Here is a 27,293-nt window from a genome sequence, read left to right as displayed (position 1 = left end):
GGCTTTCAAAATCTCTGGTACATTTTTGGAAAAAAGGGTTTCTGGTTAGAGCTTTTTTATTTTGGGTGTAGCTAACAAGAGTTTCTTAAATTGTCAGTTATTTTCTGAAAATTGCTTGTCAATTTTGAGAAAGCTACACAGGGGTGAAGAGGTGTGTCACCTGGTAGGTGATATATGCAGTCTTGCATACAAAGTGGAATTGCAAGGGAAGCCGTTGTAGGGATGCAATGAAGCAGGGATGTGCTCACATCTGTTTGAGTGCGACACCATACGGTTACTTAGGAAGATGCTGACCTTGATGTAGGTAAGCTTGTCAAGTAACTCATTTCTGTAGTCAATACATGAGGTAACTAGGTCACAGACGGCCAATTTAAATTTTTGTTTTGGGGGAAAAGGCTTGAAATTATGGAGTAATTTAAAATTAAATCAGCAAGATGTAACCACTGTCAAATCCACTTTGTTTTGACTTTAGGATAGTGAAATGGTTAGGGTGCTCCATTAATGATGCCATAGTCTTGCCCACTGATATTTTGCTGGCAGCATAAGGGATGGTAATAACTCTAGCAAGATGAGTTTGATTTCTTTGGCCAACAATAAGACATAAATTACTATTGGACAAAAACATAATTTATACAATGCATCTACGAAATGTTTGAATCCAAATGCATCCCTTGGTGTTAATATACATCAATTATTTATTTGTAAATATTTCTTACAGATTACATGGCCTTTAAGACAACAGTCACATTATCCTTGAATGCATATGAGTAGTTGATACTTGTGTCAGCCAAATGTGTGTGTTCAAGCGCAGTCCGTCAAGCGATAGTACACTTTAGCTGTAGCCGTCGCCCAATGCTTGCATGCGGAACATACAATGAGATAAGGCTGGAAGCCCTTAAGTTACTTTATCTTTCCAACTGTCAGCATGGACTTTTCTTAATATATAGTTTAGGCATTTCGGCCAATCTGTTTGTGGCCTCTTCAGGACTGTATAAGGGAGCGTGAACCCGCTTTTAACAACACAAATCAACAAAAACTCTAATGAATTTAAAGTAATAATAGAAAATGCATACATATATTTATTTGTGTGCATGCTTAAGTGTCCATATCTAACAAAGACATTACGAATGGTGCAGCATGCATGCCAAAACTGCTAAGATAGACTATGCAAACATACATATAATAATCATGTCGGACCAAAAGAAAAACGAGGGATGCCGTGTGGATCAATGTATCTGTCCAAAAGCATGCATATTATTCTAACAATTCGTAGATGCGTTGCAGAGTCAAGAGAGATTACATTATTTGAAGAAACAATATCAGCTACTGACCGTTTGTGGATGCAGCATGAGTTGATATCGGGGAGCTAAAAATCTACAAACAGTAAGTAGATATCATTTTTTCTTCGAATAATGTAATCTCGTTTGACCCAGCAACACATCTACAAATAGTAAGTAGATGCCATTGTTTTCTTGAAATAATGCAACCTCGTTTGGAGAATTAATAATGGACCACGCATTCTCCTCATTGGTTGACACAGATGTGTTTAATGGAATAAACCCTCCGGCCCTCCGAGAAGATAAGTAAAGTAACTGTATAATGTATTTCCCATAATGCGAGGAGTCTTTGGATCACACTAGAGGGCATGTGGTGGCAGGCCTGCACTACTTCTAGCAACATGCGTGATGCCCACTACACAGGAGGTGTTGCATTTCTTTATTGCGTTTAGGATCTGTACAAGGTTACTACCTGCTCTTTGTGTATCCCTAGAGAAGCCTCACATGATTGACATACAACAGCTTTTCCTCAAAGGATTTTTATAATAATGTGCATCATTTTGGATAGATACATTGATCTACGTGGCACATGGCATCCCCCATTTTTAATTTGGTCTGTCATGATTATGTCTATGTTTACAAGGTCTGTCTCAGCAGTTTTAGCATGAATGCTGCACCATTTATAATAACTTTGTTAGATATGGACACTTAAGCATGCACACAAATCAATATATGTGTTAGTGTATTTTTTATTATTATTTTTCATTCATTAGCGTGTGTGTCCATTTGTTTTATTTTAAAAGCAGGTTCACACTCATTTGTACAGTCCTAAAGAGGCCACAAACAGATTGGCCAAAATGCGTTGACTATATAGTAAGAAAATCCCACGCTGACAGTTGGAAAAGATTAATTAACTTAAGGACTGCCGCCCTAACCTCACTTGTTGTTCTGCACATAAACATTAGTTGATGCCTACAGCCAAACTGGACTATCTCTAGACAGACCCTGCTTGAAAACACACATTGGGCTGTCACATGTTTCAACTATTCATATGCCTACGAGGATAGTGTGACTGTTGTCTTAAAGACCATGTAATCTTCTCTGTAAGAAGTATTTACATAATAAATTGTTGATGTATAGTAACACTAGAGGAGGCATTTGGATTCAAACGTTTCATCAAAGCATTGTTTAAATTATGTTTTTGTCCAATAATAATTTGTTATCGTTAACTACCAAATTCAAATTGATCCCGCTAGAGTTATTACTTTTCCTCGTCTACAGAACTAGCCCAAAACTCTAGAGGGTTATTTGGAACACCCACCATTGATTTATCCATGCCAGCATAAGTGACATTAGGTCCATTAGTTCTCAACCTGTCAAAGATGTGCAAGTCCACTGATAGATAACAAAACCTGAAATTTCCGCTAAAATACATTAGACTGGCTGAATAAACATTTCATAATAAAGTGTTAATTTTTAACTACAGACACAGTTTGAATGAGGCTGAGTCCCAAACTAGAGGCACTTTACACATGTAAACGAAGGGATGTCAATACTGTGATATGCCATTTTAGGGCAATCACCCCAGTGTGTGCACCTAGATGAGCTTTGCTTGTGGCTGTGAAATTGGCATGTGATATCAACTACCCTCACCCATCCCCCTGGCCACTGTTCTAAATTAGATCAGTTGGTAAAGGCTGTCCCTTGTGGGTAGCATGCAGCAGGAGCTGGGCAGAGGGATGATCAAAAAGGAGAGCAGCGGATGGCAGAGTGCAAAGGATGGAGAACCATGGCGATATGAGGGAAGGGAAAGGGGGAGATGAAAAAGGGAGAGGAAGAGTTTGACAGGCTCACAGACCCAAAGATGTAAACCCCCGTGCACCAGGCTTGTTTTTAGGAAGGAAAAGCTGTTAGCAGTGTGTAGGAAGTTGGCTCTGTATACACTATTTCAAAGTAAGAAATAGTGTGCACAGAGTCCAAGGGTTCCCCTTAGAGGTAAGATAGTGGCAAAAAGAGATAATTCTAATGCTCTATTTTGTGGTAGTGTGGTCGAGCAGTAGGCTTATCAGAGGGTAGTGTTAAGCATTTATTGTACACACACAGGCAATAAATGAGGTTCACACACTCAAAGACTTACTCCAGGCCAATAGGTTTTTATACTGAAAAATATGTTTTCTTAGTTCATTTTAAGAACCACAGGATCAAGATTTACAAGTAATACTTCAAATGAAAGGTATTTCACCTAAATACTTTAGGAACTTTGAATAAAAGCAATATCATATGCAGTCTTTGTAAAAATGGCAATAAGCTATTTTCAAAGTGGACACGGTGCGAAAATCAACAGTTCCTGGGGGAGGTAAGTAAAGGTTAGGTTTGCAGGTAAGTAAAACACTTACATGTCTCAAAGTTGGGGCCAAGGTAGTCCACCGTTGGGTGTTCAAGGCAACCCCAAACTTACCACACCAGCAGCTCAGGGCCGGTCAGATGCAGAGGTCAAAAAGGTGCCCAAAACACATAGGCTTCAATGGAGAACAGGGGTGCCCCGGTTCCAGTCTGCCAGCAGGTAAGTACCCGCGTCCTCGGGGGCAGACCAGGGGGGTTTTGTAGGGCACCAGAGAGTACACAAACAGACACAGAAAGTACACCCTCAGCGGCACACGGGCGGCCGGGTGCAGAGTGCAAACAGGCGTCGGGTTTTAAATAGAAAGTAATGGAGGGACCTGGGGTTCACTTAAACGATGCAGGCAGGCACAGAGGGGGCTCCTCGGGGTAGCCACCACCTGGGCTAGGCAGAGGGTCGCCTGGGGGTCGCTCCTGCACTGGAGTTCGGTTCCTTCAGGTCCTGGGGGCTGCGGGTGCAGTGTTGGTTCCAGGCGTCGGGTCCCTTGTTACAGGCAGTCGCAGTCAGGGGTAGTCTCTGGAATCTCTCTGCAGGTGTCGCTGTGGGGCTCAGGGGGGTCGTCTCTGGTTACTCACAGGCTCGCAGTCGCCGTTGAGTCCTCCCTGAGGTGTTTGTTTTCTGCAGGTCAAGCCGGGGGCGTCAGGTGCAGAGTGGAAAGTCTCACGCTTCCGGCGGGAAACGTGAAGTCTTTAAAGTTGCTTCTTGCAGAGCCGCTGTTCACGGGAGTTTCTTTGTCCTTGGGTGCAGGGCAGTCCTCTGAGGCTTTGTAGGTCGCTGGTCCCTGTTGGATGCGTCGCTGTTGCAGTTTTCTTCGAAGTTGGGAGACAGGCCGGTAGGGCTGGGGCCAAAGCAGTTGTCGTCTCCGTCTTCTCTGCAGGGCTTCAGGTCAGCAGTCCTTCTTCTTGTTAAGGTTGCAGGAATCTAGTTTCCTAGGTTCTGGGGAGCCCCTAAATACTGAATTTAGGGGTGTGTTTAGGTCTGAGAGGGAAGTAGCCAATGGCTACTGGCCCTGAGGGTGGCTACACCCTCTGTGTGCCTCCTCCCTGTGGGGAGGGGGGCACATCCCTAATCCTATTGGGGGAATCCTCCATCCACAAGATGCAGGATTTCCAAAAGTAAGGGTCACCTCAGCTCAGGACACCTTAGGGGCTGTCCTGACTGGTGGGTGACTCCTCCTTGTTTTTCTAATTATCTCCTCCAGCCTTGCCGCCAAAAGTGGGGGCAGTGGCCGGAGGGGCGGGCATCTCTACTAGCTGGGATGCCCTGTGGCGCTGTAACAAAAGGGGTGAGGCTTTGAGGCTCACCACCAGGTGTTACAGTTCCTGCAGGGGGAGGTAAGAAGCACCTCCACCCAGTACAGGCTTTGTTCCTGGCCACAGAGTGACAAAGGAACTCTCCCCATGTGGCCAGCAACATGTCTGGTGTGTGGCAGGCTGGCAGAAACTAGTCAGCCTACACTGGAAGTCGGGTATGTTTTCAGGGGGCATCTCTAAGATGCCCTCTGGGTGTATTTTACAATAAATTGCACACTGGCATCAGTGTGCATTTATTGTGCTGAGAAGTTTGATACCAAACTTCCCAGTTTTCAGTGTAGCCATTATAGAACTGTGGAGTTTGTGTATGACAAACTCCCAGACCATATACTCTTATGGCTACCCTGTACTTACAATGTCTAAGGTTTTGCTTTGACACTGTAGGGGCATAGTGATCATGCACATATGCCCTCACCTATGGTATAGTGCACCCTGCCTTAGGGCTGTAAGGCCTGATAGAGGGGTGACTTACCTATGCCACAGGCAGTGTAAGTTTGGCATGGCACTCTGAGGGGAGTGCCATGTCGACTTAGTAATTTTCTCCCCACCAGCACACACAAGCTGAGAGGCAGTGTGCATTTGCTGAGTGAGGGGTCCCTAGGGTGGCACAGGACATACTGCAGCCCTTAGAGACCTTCCCTGGCATCAGGGCCCTTGGTACCAGGGGTACCAGTTACAAGGGACTTACCAGAGTGCCAGGGTTGTGCCAATTGTGAAGACAAAGGTACAGTTTAGGGAAAGGACACTGGTGCTGGGGGCCTGGTTAGCAGGGTCCCAGCACACTTTCAAGTCATAACTTAGCATCAGCAAAGGCAAATAGTCAGGGGGTAACCATGCCAAGGAGGCATTTCCTTACACAGTGATAGAATATCGGCACCACTTTGCAAAAAGCTTCACATATAATGCACTATGCAATGGCATCTGACAACCACATTTCACATGAATCCTTGAACTTGCACATTGTTTGGAAATGTTGGTGGCCATTTTGAATCAAGTCTAGGACCTTGGTACTCAGACTTGTGACTTACTGGAGAAAAGTGTATTTATCTTCATTCAACTGTGTTGGAGAACTGTTAAGAAATACAGAGTACTAGTCTGAAAAAAACAGTTGTGTCTATAAATGAACTTGAAGCATTTGAACATTGATTCTAAATTATACTTGAATAATTTCGAACTAGATTTCATATATGATTTGGATGTTATATTCATGCAAGGAAACAGGAAAGACCCCCTCCCTGACACCCCAACCACTGACTATTGAATATGCGTTTTAGGTGGGTGTAGTGGTGAGTGGTGGAAGATTTAGGGAAGTGATTAATCACTCTTAACAAAAACAGAGAACGTTGATCACTGATTGATATATTTCAAATTCACAAAAGACAACCCAAAACAAATCTATCAGGGAGCAAGTATCTAAAAAATTGTAATGAAGTTATATTGTCAACAAGGAAGGTGGCTCAGTCAGATAATACTAGCGTGTATGTTTCTTGAATACTATTGGTCCACCAGAGCATAAAGTTTGAGACAGAGAATTCTTAAGTATATCCTTTCTACTGTTCGTGTTAGATAAATGACCCTTAATAACAAATACTAAAATACATCATCTTGTCTTTAGATATCCACTATGACACATAATCATCAGTGTCGACCTGAGTAACGAGTCAGAGCTCCTTTTCTCTCTTATTCCATTCCCTTGATTCTATTAGTCAGTTTTTTCCTACTGTTTGTGGTTGGTAGTGGATATGGTGAAGTGTGGAAGAGTGAATCATTCCCGTTGAATCCAGACTACAATGTTAGTGCTTTTTGAGAGATCTTTATGGAGCCTCTGAAAAGGAATCAAGAACCAATATTAACAACCCATATTAACACTTAGAATGGGTCATCTGATTCTCAAAGAGCAAGCTCTAACCTGATGGCCTATCCAACTGCACGGACAGTCAAAATCTAATAATAAGACATGAAGAAAATTTAGTAAATTCTCAGCTTGCGAGTCAGGCAAAAACACTACTCTCACCAAAAGTACAAGTCTATTACCACTGTGTCAAGATAACTAGGGATTTGACTTTACAGCATAAAGAGAACTTTGTGAGAGTAACAGAAGATGCAAAAAGCTCCAACAGCAAGGGCTGATCCATCCATAAGAAATGTAGGAAGAGTTATCATAGTTAAAATGGTCACCACACATAGGTTTTTATTTCCTTTTGATAATATTCCTGGTATGCTGCCCCGGAATGTTAACTGGATTGCAGATTGGAGTAAGAGGTACAAGGTTCAAACAAATCTGCTTGAACCTCAGGAATAAAGGCCTTTCCTAGACTTTGGAGGAATGAGACAGCCACCAAACAGTGGCATATGTTCCACATACCTTAGACTGCTTCTGACATCAATGAAGTCTTACTACTCCTTAGAAAGTGCCTAGTTATTCCAATTTTTTGTGGACACATGCTGCAATTCTTTTACTCTGTGCACTGGGACACTTCTTACTAGGCCCCCAGAGCATTAGCTCTGCCCCATAAAACATCATGAATAGGCTAACACCTAATTGGCATATTAAACTTAACTAAGTACATAGTATATATATCAAAGTACACCTATGGCATGGAATGTTAAATGTCACCTATGGACTACAGCACTACTCCGCCATCCACTAGTATGACCAGGTGGACGTAACTCAAGGCATGCCACTTTAGCCTGAGGGCTGCAGTTTAAAACTGCAACCCAACCTGTCAATATAAACCTCTTTTGATCAGCGAACACCTCCCTTTTAAATTGTAATAAGTAAACCCTATGTAGGCATTGTAGCCCAAGAGGAAGGGTTATGTTATTTAAAAGTAAGACATAAAATAATTTAAAGTGAACATGTATTTATTGCGACTAGCAGTCAAGGGCTATTTTCACTGTGGGAAGGCTGGCTGGCCCATAGAGAAACACTACAAAGCAATATTAATTTTGCTGTCTCAGGCTAGGTACCAGCTAGAAGGATAATTCAAGGACTATTTTAGTATTTATTAAAACCCCAACTAAATTGTGAAGTCAGATTTTTTATAAATATTAAGAAAAACAGACATTTAGAAGATCACCTAATCCCTGCCTGCAGCTCCCGAATTCTAATTTGCATTAACCTCCAATGTCACTCGGATGGTGAGTAGCCCAGGTGAGGTGTGAAAACTACTCCCAGAGTGGGTATGGGGAAGCGTTTTGTTCCTCCAACAGGAACAACCAGCAGGGCAATGCCCAGGAACTTAGTTTACTTCAAAGGGGCATCCCCTGTTGCACACATGTATAGCTTAGTCCTGCACAGGCTCGCTCGTGTCCTCTCAGTTCCGCAGACACCAATCCCATTAAGGCGGAGAGCTATGGAGGTAGTACCACGGCTATACCTCTAAGTGCGCTCACACACACTCTGTGCAAGGGGAGAAAGGTTTCTCCATCTTGGATTCAGTGAATGAGGGGCAGGGAGGCATTGTTAACATTACGGCACACAGGAACTGCTGCAAAAGTGGGTAGGGTTACGCCTGGGCTCTTTTTTCCCCCACTGGTCAGGGAGGGGCCAGGAGTCCACCCTGCTTGCAAGCTAGTGCCAGGTATAAATGAGGCATCCTTTGGCACCCTCCTCAGAACACTGTAGACCTTTAGAAGAGAAGGACTTCACCCGCTGTTTGAGCCCTGTAAGTAAACCTGAAGGTCTGGACCTGCTCTGACTTGTACAAAGGAAAATAACTGGACTCCAAGGGTCAGTTAGGTAGGGGAATACCTGATGACTTTGCCTGCAAAGTCTGGCTACAACCGGGGCGAGGCATTTTGTAAAGATTCAAGGAGCAGACTTGAGGCCAAAGTGAAGGACCTTGAATTGGTAGTGGGGACCAGCTACGGTGAAACGGAGATGCTTGCAATGCTTGGGATGTATGGGAACATGGAAGTATGCATCTTGCAAATCTGGGGATGCCATGTAATCTCTGCTGTTTAAGAGATGGAGGATGTCGGATAGAGTAATCATAAGGAAGGATTGTTTGTGCAGAACTTTGTTAAGTTTCCTGAGGTCTAGGATGGGTGTCCATTCTCCTGCCTTCTTTTTTACAAGGAAAAACAGGAGTAAAATCCCATGCCTTTTTGATGGGAAGGAATCTTTTCTATTGCACCCTTGGTCAGCATTATCAGAGCTTCTTTCCTCAGTAAGTAAAGTCGATGTGGGTGCGCTCCTTTTGGAGGATTGTTTGGCAACTTCTGCAAAAACTCCAGGGTATGTTCATATTTGCTATCTCTTTATTATCTCCTTCCATTGGAAGAGACAGTTGGAGATCGTCACACCCACGTGGTTGGTAGGAGCGCATGCAGCCAGTACTGGTCGAAATCACTGCTTGTGGGTTGTATCACAGCCCTAGGGGGTTGCTTCTGGCATGCACCCTGTTTGTTGAATTCTGCTGAAGGTGATTGGCAATAGGCTTGATGGCAGGAGGGCCTATATTGAGACTGAGGCTTTTAATGCTGTTGTTGGTATCCACCTCTTCAAGCAGAGAAACCTCTCCCTATGACCCCTCAAAAGGGCAGCTTTTTAAAATGGAGAGTGCCAAGGGGCCTAGCAGTGTCAGTATCCATCTTTATAGCCAACAAGGCATCATCAATCTGCTTCCCGAACAAAGTTCTGCCATCATAGGCCATGTCCAGGATCTTAGACTGGACCTCCTGTCTAAAAGAGGTAGCCTTGAGCCATCCCTGGCGTCTCAAGACCGCTGATCCGGCCAATTGACAGAAGCCTATGGGGCAATGTCGAGAGCACAGTCTATGATCTCTGAGAAAGCACGTTCGCCTTCCTGTAAAATCTTCTTAGCTCCAGCCTTCCTGTCTTCATGGATTAAATCTATCAGACTGCTGATATCTGACCACATTTGGCAGTCATAACGCACGAGGATGGCCAATGAGTTGGCTGCTTGCACAGTGATGGCAGACATGAGAGAGAATCTCTTCCTTATGTTGTCCAAGTATCTGCCTTCTTTGTCTGGCGGCGAGGAGTTGTGGGAAGGGTATGCCCAGACGTGGGTCCCAGGCTCACTGCGCCACTGGATTCAAGCTAGCCTGGCTGCTGAAGGGTGATACCCTTAAACTGGTCCCACAATGCTTTTTTTTTTTTTCAGTCCAGGGAGGACCTAGCTTGGCAGTTCTGGCTGGACTGTTCCCATGGGGAACAGGGTCAAGACTGATATGTATATGGCTGGGTCCAAACTGGGGTGGCGTGGTGGGCAAAAAACAAATGGATTAAACCCAGATCTTTGTGACTAGGGGTGAATGTTTGCATTGCTTAGCATTCCGTCCATCATCTGTTCTTTTTTCTTTTGTCGCCCTAAGTGGGAAGGGTATGCCCAGGCATGGGTCCCGTGCTCACTGCACCACTGGATTCAAGCTAGCCTGGCAGATGAAGGGTGACACCCTGAAACCGGTCCCAGGATGCCTTTTCCGGTGAAGGGAGCACCTGGCTTGGCAGTTCGGGCTGGATTGTTCCCATGAGGAAGAGGGTTAAGACTGGTTTGCACATGGCTGGGTCCAAACTGGGGTGGCGTGGTGGGCAACAAAACTATGGATTCAACTCAGATCTTTTTGACTAGGGGTGAATGTTTGCATTGCTCAGCATTCCGTCCATCATCTGTTCTTTTTGGCGAGGAGATGGGAGCTGAAGGTTTTTTTGAGCGCTTCTGCGCTGCCTGTGAGATGACGGAGTCAGGCTTGGGATGACCGGTGAAGCAAGGATGGGAATGATTTATGGCCTTGTATTTCTTACCAAGGAGACGAGGAACTAGTGGTATAGTAGCTGGGTTCTTAATGATTTCCATTCCCTTATCCAGATATAGGGGGTTATTACAACTTTGGAGGAGGTGTTAATCCGTCCCAAAAGTGACGGTAAAGTGACGGATATACCACCAGCCGTATTACGAGTCCATTATATCCTATGGAACTCGTAATACGGCTGGTGGTATATCCGTCACTTTACCGTCACTTTTGGGACAGATTAACACCTCCTCCAAAGTTGTAATAACCCCCATAGTCTATGATAGGCATGTCTCTTACAGTCTTACTGGCCTATTCCTTAAAATCATGAAGAAAGCAGTAGGATTGCTTTATTGAGGTTGGCAGATGGAAATGAAGAAGTGCAGCTCAGTCCATCAGATTATGAAAAAATCAGATGTCCTCTGGGGGAGTTGGGGTAGAGCCAGAAGGATGAGGAGGTGGAGGAGATGTGGTAGGAACAAGGTAGTCATCCCATTCGTCCGGCGGTTGTGGAAGATCAGGGATCTTACCTTCTTCCCTCTCATCTTCTGAAGATGGGGGATCCTCTATTGGTGGTGCTGCAATGGTTGAGGCAGGTGTTATCCTGAGCGTTAGTGGAGGAGGGATGTTCCTTGGTGTAACAGAAGCAGGTAGGGAGGCAGGTGGTTGCTCCTGTAGAGATTCAGGAAATCTTTTTCTGTAGTAACATGGCCTGTAGATATTGAACTAAAGAGATAGACATCTCCATTATATCTTGTCTAGCTTGAGGATGCGTTTGATATTGATAGCATTCATAATGGTATCTTGGAGGGGCCTAATATGGTTGGTAACCCTTGTCGCTCGTCCTCAACATCATCGTCCTCCTGGTACTTCACGTGAAGCTCTGAAGGACTATATGCGTCACCAAAGGGTCCTTAATCTTCAGACTCCCCCCAGTCCAATAAATGACTGGGTAGCAACTCTGAAACCTTGCTAGGAGAGGTGACTTCAGGTCTTAAGGCAGTCTTGGTTATTTTGGTAATTTTAATTGAGGGTCCTATTGACGAAGTGGCAGACAACATGAAAGTGAACTGAGGCGTCAACAGTAGAAATGTTCTTGTCAGCGGTACTCTCGGTGGAGATGCTGTTGGCAACAATGTTGCTGTGATCAGCAACGGTATTGCGGTCGACTGAGCTATTGTAGACGAGTCAAGTCAAGTCTATAGTTGACAGTGACTTTGACGAAGCGATCACCTTGGTCGAAGGAATGGGAGCGTTAATGGCTGCGGCGGTCAGAGTTCTCGTCGACGATGGCCTTTTGGACAAGACAATGGTGACAGTCGCCGTCGTCAACACTAATGTCGACGGAGGTGTCGTCGTTGAAGGTTTCTGGAGAGAAGGTTTTGTTCTCGATGTCGACAGTTCTGAGGATGGAGATCGTTGGTGCTACCCTTTTTTAACCAACGGAGTAGAGGGTTGAGAAGAGGCCTTATCTATGGAGGTTAGTTTGAGTTTCTCCTTTTTAGGCAGGTCTTTGTGGTGTACCGTCAAAGCATTTCTAGTCTCTGCAGAAGCCCCATGGTCAGAGGATCTTGTGGGGTCTTGTAGACGTCCCACTGTCCTCCTCAGAAGAGCTGGATTTTTGGGATTTAGACTTTTGAAACCACAGAAGTAACCTCCATTCTCTGTCTCTCAAGTTTTATGATGAAAAGGTATGACACATTTTGCACTCTTTTACCTAGTGTTTAGGGTGAAGGCAACAGAGACAGTCTCTCTGTGGATCATCCACATTCAGCCTTTTCTTCCCACAGGTGTTGCAGGATCTGAATGTAAAAAAGTAGGATCTATCTGACTTGGTTGCCCCCACTTTTTGCCTGGTGTCAAACTGTGTTGACTGTAGTAGACTGGGATCCTGTTAACCATGATGCCAGTCAGTGTTCTCTCCCCTAACTTTGGTTGTAAGTATTTCTTAAACCCCACAATTGGCATACTGGTGGTCCCCTTTAAGTCCCTAGTATATGGTACTTAGGTACCCAGGCCTTTGGTACACCAGGGGTCCCCCATGGGCTGCAGCATGTATTATGCCACCCATGGGAGCCCATGAAAACTGTGCCTACAGGCCTGCCATTGCAGTCTGTGTGAAATGGTGCATGCACCTTTCACCCCAGATATAATGTTTACCGTACATCAAAGTCTCTGTACTCTGATCCTGTAAGTCACCCCTAGAGTAGGCCCTTTGGCCCAAGGGCAGGGTGCATGGTTCTAAGTGTGAGGGTACCCTTGCATGAGTAGAGGTATCCCTACAAACCCTGATCCCATTTTTCTGGGCTTTGTAAGTGCTGCAAAGCCATTTTAAGGTATATAGTGGACACTGGTCATCACGAGTTGTCCAACAACATACATAATGGCTTCACCGATATCAAACATTTTGGAATCCTGAAACTACATTGATTCTAGTGTTAGCTGCATGATACCAGGTACTGTGGGGGTTCCCTAGAGGATCCCCCGTGTCTGTCTGCGTGCATGCCAGTGCTGCTGCCGACCCCAGCTTCTGTTCTGCCTTCCTGCTGCAGAGCTTAACTCGAGCAAGGGAAGGCAGAACAAAAGATTTCCTGTAGAGGAGACGTGTTACTACGTCTCCCTTAGAAATAGGTGTGTCTCTGAGCTAGAGTGGGTGTGTGCCTGAGTGCCACAAGACTGCTTTGAAGGGCACATTTGGTGCCCTTCTTGCATAAACCAATTTACTCCAGTGCGGGAGCCCCCGGCTCCCACTCTGGTGCGAAACCACACAAAGGGTAGGGGAGTAACCACATCTGTTTAGCTCCTCCCCTAAGGAGGTGCCCAGAGCTCTGCCAGGTGTCCACTTGATTCTGCCATCTTGGAAGTAAGCTGAGCAGAGGTCCCTGGGAGTATCTGGCTGGTCAGTCCAGCAGAGTAGCGTCAGTGACCCTCCCATTGATAGGTGGGTCACTGCACCTACTTTCTGGGTTACGTAAGTGCTCCCCTGAGGGTGGGACCCTAGATACATCTGCAAGATTCGTCTTCAAGACACTTCTGCAACCTGGACACCAGACTCTTCTGCTGGACTTTGCTGGGAACCATAACAAGAATGCAACTGGTAGGAGGGCTCCTACAGCAACTTTGTTCCCAGGTATTGCAAGGACTCTACAACGTCCGTGGATCCTCCAGAGTCACAAGGACTCTGCCTGCACTAAGGACAGCAAGAAGGAATTTCCCATGGAGTGACAGTGTCACTCCCCTGCATCTGCAGGCATCTCAATGTCGGCAACCGCTTTGTGGATCCTACAGTCCAACAGACTCTTCAAGGCTCTGCAACACATGTGGTGGTTCTGCGGCTCTCCAGAGGTCTGACGTATCTTCTTTGCAACCGAGAAGATTGTGGTGGCTCATTGGAGCTGCTTGGACGGAACCCCTGTGCACCGCATCTGTTTGTCGTTGCCAAGGCTTGTTGGCTCTTTAGTCCGAAGACCTCCGAGCTCCAAGAAGCCTCAGCCTCAAGCATCACACAGCACCAAGACCGATGCATTACCAGCAAATCCTGCAACGTGGGCATCCATCTTCTCTGTGCTGCTGAGACCTCCTCCCAACTCAGACATCTCTTGCATTTGCCAAGTCTTGTTGGTGGTCCTGCTGGCCACTGATCTCTCTAGAGTTTGACAACTGCTGTGGGACAGCTTGTGGATGACTCCGGAGATCCTTCTGCATCGCCTGGACTCCACAGCTACATCTTCAAGGCCTCCGTCCTACAGTGAAGTATCCACGAGAAGGGCAGGCATTGTCCTCCTGCACCCCCTGGGCGACTCCGGGTGGTTTGGACTCTGTCCCCTCTCTCCACAGGTACTCCTTGTCTGGAATCTATGCCTGGGTTCCACCAACCTGGTCCACGGGTCACTGTAGCAGCTGGACAGCCGAGGTCCCCACTAACTTCTAATGGAGGTTCCGTCACAACTTCATCCCTATGCACCTGGGCTCCCTGTGTAGGTACTGCACTTCTCTGGTAGTCCACGGGTAGGGGCACTTTCGTACATTCCTTGTCCCAATGGATTTCCTCAGGGTCCTCTGGGAAGGGTCCTGAAACATGAAAACTCTAACCACAACTTCCCTGTGTTATACTATGGACACCTGACCCGGGGTAACATCTCTACACACTTCCCCAGTCCTGAAGATCCTTGGGTGTCAGTTTTGGTTAGTTGTGACTTTCTCATCCCTTTTTTGTTTTAGCATATGGTTTGCCCCCCTCCAATAGGGACCCATGTTATTTTATGGTTTTACTTACCTGTTTCTATGTATATTTCTATGGGTCTATAGCTCCGCTTAAGAGATGTACCAAAGTTAGTTTAGTGCCTGTGTTTTAATAAATAATACATTATTTTTGTAACACCTGTGTGGTTCTTTCTTTTGTGAACAGTACTGACTGACTTTTGTGGTATTTGCAATTGCTTTACACCCTCTCCGATAAGCCTTAGCTGCTTTCCAAAGCTACCCTATGAGAGCTTTGTTTATTTCCAAAATGAGGGTCCCAGGGGAGAGTAAGTTGCTTGCAAGCTCAATAGAAATGCCAGAAACAAATAGCAACTGCTACGGGGAGTGATCCCTTTCAGCTCCGGCAGACCAAGCACACAGTGTACCTTCCTGGTTAACCTGTTGGTCAGCAGTGGTGGCTGGCTTATATTTATGGCAGGGTGGCGGGAGCAGAGGGGAACACAATATTAATAATAATAAAAAAAGAAAAAAAAAGAAAAAAAAAAAAGGAACTTACCTTCAGATGTTTTCCTTGCGGCGTCCTCCTGCTCCTAGAAGATTCAACACACCGGACCAATCCTGTCTCACATATAAGGGTCCATCATTTTAAAAGTATTAATGATCTGTACTATACATCTCACCGCCTTTTTGTGATGAAGCGACGGACCGATGATCGCAGCTTTAGGTACAGGATGAAGTGGGCCCAATTTGGTCCACGAATTTGCTTCCTGCCTCTTGCTTCATCTATACTGAGAATTTATTTTTGTTAAGTTGTATGGTGTATCTAACATTAGCATAACTGTAGATTCAAAATTGATTATGCAAGGATTTTTGCCGGCCATTCCGCCTTCTCTAGCGGGTCTGTATTTCTTTTCGATCTTGTTGGCTAGATTGATTCTGGCCTGTATTTGGCTCTCCAGTGATCCCCCTGACCCCTGGATCTGGTGGCGGAAGTTTCTGAATATCAGTATGCTCGAAATGGCGTCAACATAGAATGATCCTCCTCAGTGGAGGCTGTCCCAGATCTGGGAGCCACTCCGGCTTTGGTTGGCGGTTACAGCTGTTGCTCAGGACACCGGTAAATATAATTTTTTTTCTTTTTTCTTTCTGTCCCATGTGGCTCCCCCCTTCATTTTGTCTATTCAACCTTCAACGTAACAAGCTTGAATAGTTTTTATTATCAACTTATTAGTATTTGCCAGTCCACATGTGCTTTTTTTGGTTTATTGATGTTGATCTGTGAAGCCTAGGTTGGCTTTAATCTCTTGTTCTCTTTCCTTTTTCCCTCTGTTTTTGCAGGCTGTGTATTCTGATATATAATAGTTTTCCCTGCAAAAATGTATTAAACAGAAACCAACAGGAATGGTGTTGTCTTCTAGATACTTGCGTTTATCAGTGCTTGTTTTGTCACAGTTTTTGCAAATCTTTATTGTTGGGGAAGCTGCTGTAACTTCGTCAGTCTGAAAAAATACATTGGCTAAAAGGGAAAAAAATGTTGGTCTCAGAAAGCACACATTGCCATAGTAGTTGCTGGCATTGTATGTGCTCCTTGTGCAAGGGCAGAATGAAGATAGCCAATGGCTGGAGTTGACAGACTCCCTGCACCATGCTATAGTGGGCGGGAGGAAAGTGTGAACTGAGTGAAACTCAAATGCCTTGGCTAATGCCAGACCTAAAAATTAACTATACGTATTGGAACTCGGTCATTTAAAAGTGATGTAGAATGCATGGTGCAAGATGATGAAAAGCCTGACACATTTTGGCTAGTTCCCAGGCAATCACCGACCACAAAATGGAGAAGAAAAAAAACACCTTAGGTTTTCGAAGAGTGCGCCTATTGTGGACAAATAAGGAAGGAAATAACTGATATTACAGGCAGGAGAGAAACAGACAAAGTCTCCGTGGTGGGGAAACAGTGCAAATGTGATTTTTTTTCCATCTGGGAAGTACAGTTGAGACTGGCCTCGGGCACTTTCTTCCTAGATCAGATGCACATGTATCACTTATACATGTTTCTATATGATAAAACAAAGAACATATAAGCAGTCCAACCCATTCAAGGGGTTGAAATGCAGGTGACTGGTGTTCAATAGAAGCCTGGATACAGCTTTGAGGAAAACAATAGCTCCCTCCCCACCCCCAAGTTAATAACTAACCAGGGAGCAACAAGTACAAGGTAAGACAGATGACAATTCAAATATCTAGCTTTGATACAAACAGGTGGCCATGAAAGCAGTGCTGTATCTCCTGGTCACTGCACATTCAACAGGAAACATGGAACAAAGAACAATCTACGAAATGCACACACACAGCTGACAAGCAACAGGCTATCAAGCTGCACAGACACATGTTGCCTCTACGCACCCAGGTCTCTCTTTGCTGCGAATCAATAAATAAAAGATGAGTTGCCGTGAGGTGCAGAGATCCGGATGTTGACTTGCTGTTGAGGCTAAACCGGTCTAGCAGCTTCACCTGTTCCACCTGCAGAGAGAGGACGACAGCACTTACATTTCACAGGTTGTTGAACAGTAACAAAAGGTAACGTGACCACATTAGCGATGTATAAAGCTAGAAAACTGGAACTGCATTCAATGAATGTGTCTCAGCCAAGATTTCGCTGCCTAGTTGCAGTTGGCTGTTTCCACAGTAAGGTTGCTGGTCTCGGTCGTTCCCTCTCTATTCATGTCCTCGAGCGCTTCAATGCTAAGGCCGGAACGCGCTATATAAATATCCATATACATACATACATACATAGACTGCCATACTGATGAGATCACTTTAATCTCGTTAGGAAGAGGCCTGGCAGTTGTCTCGTAGTGCTTGTACGTATATGAGGGATATCCAACGTTTGTAAAAGTGGGCCAGAGCTATGCCAGATTTTTTGAGCTATCCACAAAAAATAATTAAACCCAAATATTATTTTCCTATGTATATAATCTGAATTTTTTGTCTTACTTGGACACTCTGCACTTGTGCCTGTCTGTGTCAAAACTGTGTAAAAACACATCAACTGACTGTGTTTGGTTCTTATCAATGGCATAAGTATGAACTATGCACAGGGTTAGACTGTTATTATTTCTACATTCATTATTTGCATTGATTTTTTCTTCTTAATAATAATCTGGCGTAATGAGTTCCAGGTAACCCGCGATGTTGTATATACATAGGTTGAAAATAGGACAGAGGTGCCACTCAGATGCATTACAAAAGGACATTTCACATCTACATATCTGTGCACGCACAACACGTTCACTTCAGACACAAACTAGTTTTATCTGCGAGGACCTCTTATAATACTTAGACTCTGAAACAAAAAGGTGATGGGGGAACGCTTGCAAATCTCATCCACTGTCAACACATTTAAAGACTCAACTCCACCCAGTTTGAGATAGCAAGACAGGCATCTCAGATCACATATTGAAAAATCAGCATTCCATGGAAAGTACAAAGAACCACCAGATCATAAAAAGAGCCTTCTTTGATAAACCTATAAATGAGGCACTGATCCACACAATAGATATTCTTAAGATTTTCGAATAAACTAACCAACTCAACTAGGATTAAAAAAAACAGCCCTACCACAACAAAGCAAAGAGAAAGACGTCCTATTGTTTGTAATAAAAGACGGCAAGAATCAGTACTTAATTACCAGGCCAACCCATATTCATTCTTTCTCTCTTACCCCAGTGGTCCTTTAAATCAATGGAAGTGGGGATGTCATAAATATGGCTAAAAAATAAAACCAAAACATTTAATCAGCCAGCAGAATGATGTATAGCATCCTGTGTGAGGCCCTTCCTCCCATGGACAGCATAAACCTGGTCAACGTACATTTTTCATGGATATGGTTCCAAGACCATTATAACAAGCAGTCTTTCTTTAGAAGAATCCAAGGACAGCTCCTGAAATCATGTTCAATTGCCAGACAATCTCAAATGTACTAGAAAACTTAAGTTAAAGAGGTTGCAAGACATTTACGAGGGCACTATGCCAAAAACGCAGTTCTACTGAAGCAGCAATTGGGGTTCACAGAAAAGACAAGAACAGGACCCACCCATAGGTCAACTAGAGGAAAAACAAAAGCAGAACGTGGCAGGCAGGTCTCCTATGTGCTCCTTGATCACTTGGAGGCCTAAAATCTGGTGGATCGTACAAGGCCCCTCCAAAGACAAAGAACGGACGGGCATGAATAACACTGTCTTGAATGGATCCACTGTTTTGGGTCATCAACACAAATGACAAGCAGTGTGGTACAAGGCGGCTCTCTTTGATTTAACACATCTATTTGCTGGTCAAATTTCAGAATGTAGACGATTAACATCTAAATTCATATCAGACTCAAGGAGTCAATTTAACATACTAAAATGCCTCTGCAAACGTCCTCCGCTTGAGCAGAGCTAAAGCTGATTTCCAAACAGCAGGTGAAACTGCCTTACATTCTTACTCGTTTGAGGTCCCTTCCAGTCTTGGATCATCTCCAAATATCTTTCAGGAAGTAAAAGATCCTACTGGTCATCTTTGACAGGGATCTTTTCCTTGTGCTCTCCTGATCACTGCAGGGGTACGACGCATCAACATACAACTCTCCACGTTGAGGAAAACCTACCTCTACTGTGAACGTAACGTTGGGTGAAAAGAAACCAATCCTTGCTAATAGTGGATTGACAACTGCCACTTTAATTATACTGGCTTCTCAAGAAACTTACAGAGAATACAGAATCAGGCTGCTAGACTACTTCTCAAACTCAGGATACGAGGCCAAGTTAATCCTTTTTAACAAAACAAATCACTTTGCTGACTTCAAGTGGACTTAAGAATTAACTCCAACATTGTATGAACCATTCACAAAGCCTAATGGGGCAAAGGTACAAATTATAAAACCTGGCTCCTCATTACACACTAGTAAGAAATGTTTGATTGGACAGGTCCAAAATGAGTCAACAAAGAGACTTCATTTGACACAATTACAGAGGCATATAATACAGGACGCCCAGCACAGAAACAACCCGAGTCTCGTCACTGGAGTAGAAAAATACCACATACAGTTCAGAAAAACTCCTAAAAGCTGAACTGTTCTGGCCTGACAACGGTTAACAAGAATATATTATAGAAAGGCCCCACACTTGGTTAGACTATAATTACACTGCACCCAATCTCTTGACTGTGCTGATTTACTTTATTTGCTCCATATCTCAAAAGTGATCAAATGTGTCATAATAACCCTTTATAAAATTCAAAAAAGAAAGAAAGAGCAAAGTCAAATTCAGAGATGGTGACCTTGACTATGGGTGTTATCAAAGAAAATTAGAATCTACATTAGAACAGGCTACTGATCTCAAGGTGAGATCATAAATAAGGGAATTTCATCTACTCAAGAGTCTAGTTAAGCAACGGCATTCTGTCAAGACTGATCATGAAACAAAACTTTGAATGGCTTATACAGCCACACACAAGAGGTATTTCAAACGTTCACAATAAAATGTACAATCTCAGCAGTAGACTCTGGTTCTATTGATTTGTTTAGTGCAGCTGCATCACACCTGATAAAGAGGCAGAACCTATTAACACTGCAGGTTCTAAATACACAATTACAATTATTAGTAAAGTACTAGTTTACACAAAACCATTCAGCCCTCACTATGATGGACCTATAGGCAAATCAAGCTTTACTAAAACAGCAAGGGTTTACGGATTCCCAAAATCTTATTCAGTGTTATCAGGAGACCCCATCACCCTTCAGATGTTCAGGAAATTTATCCTGATGAAATTAATGAGCTAAACTCTTCTGTTAGCCTACATTGATATTTGATGTTATAAATTGACTACTAAGGCAAATTACACTTAAAAGGCAAAGCAACATTTTGAATTAAATGAAGCCAATTATACTAGCTGTTAGTAGGTGGTGGGTAGAGATCATAAATTGGCCCATGCATAATTTATATGATACCAATGTACTTCATGTAAGTTTAAAAACGTTCACATTGTGCAAAATGCCCAAAATGATGCTATTCCACCACACTGCATATTTACTCACTCTTTCAGGTTAAATTTCATCACAAGCACATCCGAGCAGCCAAAAAGCGAGCGGTTGCTGTTTGTGGTACATTTTACTGTGAAATACATAAATGCATCAAAAATAATGGCAGATTAATTTAGGGCTAAAATATAGCACTAAATCATGGATTTTAATTCTGCATGCCTTTGCTGACAATCCATGCAATTAGGCAAATGTAAATTATGTGAATTTTCACACTGCTAATCATGATGATGGTCAACAAATCTTGTGGGATACGGGTGAATTATTCAACGATTAATTATATATAGCAAGTGTACTTTCTTTTTCTACAAATTAATATCTACAAAAGGGGATTCGTTTTACTCTAAACTACACCCTTCATATTAGTTGAAATCCACATTCCTGAAGACTTTACACTAGACGTAGTTACTGTAAAGTTCCAGGAATTAATGAAACCAATGAGACAAGTTCTGGAAATGCTGGATTGTATGCTCACTGACAGGAAGCTGAGAGAGACCTAAATAGCGTGTTAGTTACAAATATCATCGTATCATTTGCATACATAACAATGCTATGCTCCTCATTTTTTCAATTAATTTATTTTATGACATTTTCTACATGTTTCTACTAAAGGTTGTAAAAAATAAGTCAATAGTGGAAAAATTGGGATTCCCTGTCAGCTTAAAATATTAGCGCTGTCTGCTCTTTCACAACCATGCATAAATGTTTGAGAAAAATGACTTGATCAGTTTAAGAAAATTCCTTCAGAAACGATATTACTGTAACAGAATATTTTTTTTAATCCCACTCTACCATGTCAAAAGTATACTATATCATGAACAGTTGCCCTGGCTCAATGCTAATGCCTTGTTTATGCTCCTGCATTGTCTGAAACCCAATCATTTAACTCGATATTTCCCCCAGTAAGAAGGTAATACCTCTTCCATGATGTGCTGTATGATAAAAAAAAAAAAATAGGGCATTTACATGGAGAAACTCATATATATGTGTTTTAGGTATTGCAATACATAAAACACGGGTGTCGAGTTATGCACTCAGGCAGTGCAACTGCTCATGATTCGGCCCCAGGAGCCTACCATTATTAAGGCTGTTGGCTTTACAGTCTTTTCCAACAGATGCATCAGTTTAACATAATACAAGGCACGTCCACCTCCTGGGCACTTTGGTATACTCTAACAGGTGTTTACGGTTACCCAACTAAATGGGACTCATATTATCACAGGGAGATCAAAGGCTGAGTAGGCCGATGGGACATGAAGTAGTCACCATGCGATTAAAAAAAAAGGTCTTTAAAATGATCACTGTCCGGTCTCGCTTTTATAAAATTAGATTGATTCACCTTAATACCACTCAATCACTGTACTCCTCTTGTGCAACGGTGGGCTTAAAAAGTTTGTGCTTACATCAATGAGAGTTAAGCTTCTTTCAGCTCTAGATCAGAGTTTTCCAATACAAAGGGCCTACAAGTGTTTAGCTAAGAGATTCCTTAAACACTGTGATAAGAGCGTGTTTACAGATGCAATCATCTATACAAAAAACACCAAGACGTGGTGGCCACATCCCTTTACCATGCTAATGTTGGTTTCCGTTATACAGGTTTTGTCATCAAGAAACCAAGTATCTTCATTAGACATGGTCGACATGGTAGGTAAACCAGAGACAAAATCATATCTGTTTACTTGATCTGCTGCAAGAACTCAAAGAACTGCACTTGCAAATCAATATTTTATTATATTTATTGAATACTCAGCCTTCAACAACTTTTCTTTCTTTGAACTTTTGGCTACACGTCACCTCTTCATTTCATCTGATTCCCAAAAATTATATTTTCTCGTAAACACGTCCTATTATGACTTTTTTTTTTTTTTAACTCAACACGTCATATTTGTATCCTAACTTAACTGGTTCGTCAAAGCATCTCTTTTCATTTATCTGGCCTAAAAGAGTCTTTTGCAAGTTCGATTTTAAGGCTTACTGAAGCTTCGCTCAATAAAGTAAATCATGATCACCAGAAAGTGCACTCTGTAGTAGTTTTTAAAGTGGAGTGCCCTGCAAGTAAAGTAGTTTTTAAAGTGTACTGCAAGTAAAATGTGAATTCCATAGAAGGGGGATTTACATTTTGACACAATGTCTCCCATACCCAAGTCTTGTGATACTCTGCAATGTTCCTAGCTATCTGGCTTCTGCTATTTTGTATAAGTGGTCCTACATCAAACCAAAAACTTCATCTTCTATTATTTTGTCAGTCACTAAATATAAAAAAGTTCATGAAAGACTTTTAATTGTTAAGTACTGTGAACCTAATGATTCTTAGGATGCATAGTGCTTTCTTACTTTGCTCATCATTAACATTCTACTTGTCTCCTATCTAACACTTTACTAGTAAAATTGTATACAGCAGAAATTACACCTCTAGATGTAGAATGAACAGTCTTTTGATTGATAGCTCATGCTTATACCACTGTAAGCATCTTGACATCACATGACTTAAGCTGCTCTTCCGTAAGATAATAAAATCCATACTTATCTTATTTAATTGTGTTTATACATTTTGTTTTCTTTCTATAAGACTATCTAGCACATGTAGATTCCAGGTTGTCACTTTAAGGTGTCTTTCTACATTGCAGTATATCGTAAAACATCAAACACTTTTAAGAGACAGTCTGTTGTAGTGCAAAGACACTGAGCATACATACGAATCACTAGCCAGTTAAGACAAGCAGACCATAAATCACAACAGATTGCCTCAGTGCTATTCTGAACTCTAGAACTACTGCCCAAAGTAAGATAGAACTTAGGATAACATATTTTGCTACATAACATATCCTCCAACATTTGGCAATCAAGCTCTATTACACATTTACTAATAAAGAATTTGGCAAATATTTAAATGAAGAATTAAATAAAACACACTTCCTATCTAAACAAAATCAATCCACAATCTTAACCTGGCTTGACTATAACCAGTAATAAAATGGGAGAAGAAGATAGCCACCTACAACTCTCTTGACGACAAGTACACCTAATATAAAACATACCAGCATACCTTATTGTATATGTATTAAAGTGATGTATGCTCCAAACCTAACCTACAAGTAAGTTCTTCAGAAACTTATATTAACATTTAAATCTATTTATCTAGACATGAAAAGTAAAACCTCCTTTAAAATGTTAATTCCGTATTTTTCTCTAATCTTGTAATACAAAGCCTCCTTTTCATGTTGCTTTTATTAATTAAGAAAACATTTGAAGTCATTGGGGGTCTACGAGATCTGTTGTCTTTTTATTCAAAGTCGCTTTCAAAGATGACGATTACCACAGACCATCTCTCACCTCTGTGACTTTTAAGACTCACTTATTTTCAACTATTATTCTCAAACAACCTCTCTGTCTTACCTGCTGCAGAAGTCTCTGCACCCTCAGTGAGACTCACCACTTTACAACTACTACTTTCAACATTTTGATTTAAAAGTCAGGGTATATTCACAGGCTAGAAAAGATCCTAGATGATTCTTTGTGTCATGTGCCAAATTGCCTAATTTCATGAATTTGGCCAAATGAATTTCAAGACCGGCTTGAAGATTACACCCAGAAATGTTGCATACAATGTGCCCGAGTACATCTACCTGAACTGTCAGTGGGTGGTTGGCTGGGAATTCTTACATTTTAAATAAGAACACCTTATCAGTTAGTGACCACTGTCTCCTGATCAGATAAATGAATATTAGAACATCAAAAAGGTATGCCTTACCTGGCTATCTCCCTCTCCATTGCTTGAAGACTGGTGCCCCTTCTCTATAACAAACTACAAGTTAGATGTAGAAGGTCTTCGTCCTCCCATTAGTGTGCGAGTTGACTGAAGGATCGTCTCTGATTTAACTGCTGAGCTACAGAGGATAACTACAGACGTCTCTATGGTCTCATCCTGATGCTCGCTGTAAACAAGCATTTTGATTTAAAACCTATGCAACGGCGCACGATTTGTCTTGTGGTCTGAGGAAGGGCAATGAAAACTAGTCTTGTATTAGACTAGAAAGAGCAAGTGATCCCCTAATACTTGCCCTAGAGGAAGAGCAATATGCAAAGCCTCTGACACGATCAACAAACTCTGAAGTACAGTGCCAATCTTTAAAAAAAAACAAAATGTTATGAAAAAAATAGCGGATTAAATAGACTATCCCACTGACTTTGGAAGAATGTGTGACTAAAGATCCGCAATTACGTCTTCATATCACTTGGTTAGCTACTAAAAACATCCATAATTGGGGTGGAATGGCTCACTCTTTCCTCCGGGATTGGGTGCTGCTGCACTAATCGGTTGCGTCCCATGTCACAGAAGTCAAAGAATGGGAACAAAATGATTGAAAAGAGTCAACAGGCGGGGTCTATGAACATGGAAAACTATATGGAAGGGTAACCACTTCAAAAGTGGATAATGAAAGGTGCAAAACTGCAACTCAAGAGCATGAAAGGGTGCAAACAAAGGCCAGGTTTATGTTATAAGGGCTAATACAACAATCATCAAACTTGCCCTGAAAGTACTGCAAAATAAAGGTTAAAGTCATTCCCAGGCATGAGTCTTTTCACGTGGATAGAGAATCTATAATTGTTAAACATAAAGGTACTGAAAAGCAGCATGCATCAATAACAGCCGAAGCTGTAAATGAGGGAATAATACAATTGATCCTACGTTGCTAGAGGCCTGAGAGAATACCAGGCATTCGATAGATTTCACGCAAGTCAAATAAATCAGATAAACTTCCTTTCATTACAAGACTGGATTAGCGTTACAGTCCTGTCCACTCTTATAGAAAAGGTCATTTCAAAACCTATGCTGGAATTGAATTTTACAAAATTCTCTACGACAACGTGTTTCAATTATATATTCTATGGTGAGAGCCCCAAAGGGGAAAAAAGCCATATTCGTTTCCAGTGTTAGTTAAAATAGTGGACCTGCATGTATTTCGAATATCACAATGGCAACACACTGGAACACTCAGCTCCCGAGAAAGTCCTTGACCATTATTAAACTGAAGGCTCTTAGCCAGTGTACTACCATCAGGTGTTCTAAGGAGAGGCAAACACTGTTAAACAATTTGGATAAATTTGCTTGCAATCTGGAGTGTTTCCTCATGGAATAAAAATGAGTGATGCCCTCAAAATGTACATTCAAAGCCATCAAAAAGGGGAAGTTTCATCCTTCACCTGGGCAGACTATTACTACGCGTTCATGGCTTCCGGAAACAATAACTTTGGTCTGAGTAAACATTGACAACAGAGAAGAGAAAAAACAGCTCACAAAAATGTTAAATGTTAATTCATTTCTGCAGGGATGATACACAGTTTTTTTATTTTTCGATTTATATAAATACTGTGGCACATATAGTCTAACTGTATAGGAGGAATAACGTCAACTTACCCTCAACTCGTGAAATTCTTTATAATGTGCAAGATAAGGCAGAGGCACATGATACAGTATCACAAGCACGCTGATGTTCAACTCCTAACTTGTACTTTTTTAATTATTTGTGCTATTTAGACGGTGGAAGATGGCACAAATTTATTGAAATAAATTTCTTAGATTATACTTGTTTTTTTACATTGTCACTCAATCCATGGTACATAAGGGATGTCATATTATACCTTATTATGGGTCAAATTTGTTAGAAGCACAAATATAGTGTTTCAGAAATGTCTGCCTGATTTCAAAGCAAACACACTTGATACTGGCTGCTTCAACACTGACACGTAAAGGGTTATTAACAGAGTATATGTTGTTTACTGGGAAATTAGTTCAGAAAATTGAAATAAAGTACATATTGTCTTACTTGTTGAGCACGTATGGTGCTCTATGTCAACAGCAAATGACCAACACAGTAAGGGTCCCTCTGAACTTAGCAAAACAGAAAGCATGTTTTAACCATCATTAAACCATTACAGGGTGATAGTAGCATAACAAGAACACATTCTTGTGTTGCACACAACCTGTCACAGTTTATTGAATCTCTTTGTCTCATGATGTAACATTGATTTTATAAAGGAGGCAAGAGTTGGAGTGCACCACATCACAAACTCAGTGGCTGAGTTTCACGGGTATGCAGTCTCCATTCCTCCGTCCTCCATGGTTGCAGTCACTAATGTGTGACATGCACTGCCACAGACTGTTTGCAGACAGCTGTCCAAAAGTCTGCTTTTGGCAATATAGTTGGAAAGCTGGCCACTCCACTGATAAACTTATGGATCTGGATCTGTGTGAATCATGT

The 27,293-nt window shown here is 42.4% G+C and overlaps 1 protein-coding gene across 3 annotated transcripts in view; it reads right to left on the bottom strand.

Moving 5' to 3' along the window:
• Window positions 1–27,293, bottom strand: part of MTMR6 (myotubularin related protein 6) — a 256,696-nt gene that overhangs the window by 172,663 nt on the left and 56,740 nt on the right. For all 3 annotated transcript variants that reach the window (XM_069202235.1, XM_069202237.1, XM_069202236.1), the window contains exon 2: window positions 17,358–17,474. Coding sequence is in view for 2 of the 3 variants with exons in the window: in XM_069202237.1 (XP_069058338.1) it covers window positions 17,358–17,474 (117 nt within the window). In the remaining variant the exon portion in view is untranslated. The remainder of the gene's footprint in view (window positions 1–17,357; window positions 17,475–27,293) is intronic.

The sequence above is a fragment of the Pleurodeles waltl genome, chromosome 8 (assembly GCF_031143425.1).
Source record: "Pleurodeles waltl isolate 20211129_DDA chromosome 8, aPleWal1.hap1.20221129, whole genome shotgun sequence".
Classification (NCBI taxonomy): domain Eukaryota; kingdom Metazoa; phylum Chordata; class Amphibia; order Caudata; family Salamandridae; genus Pleurodeles; species Pleurodeles waltl.
This window is presented reverse-complemented; position numbering and strand designations above follow the sequence as displayed.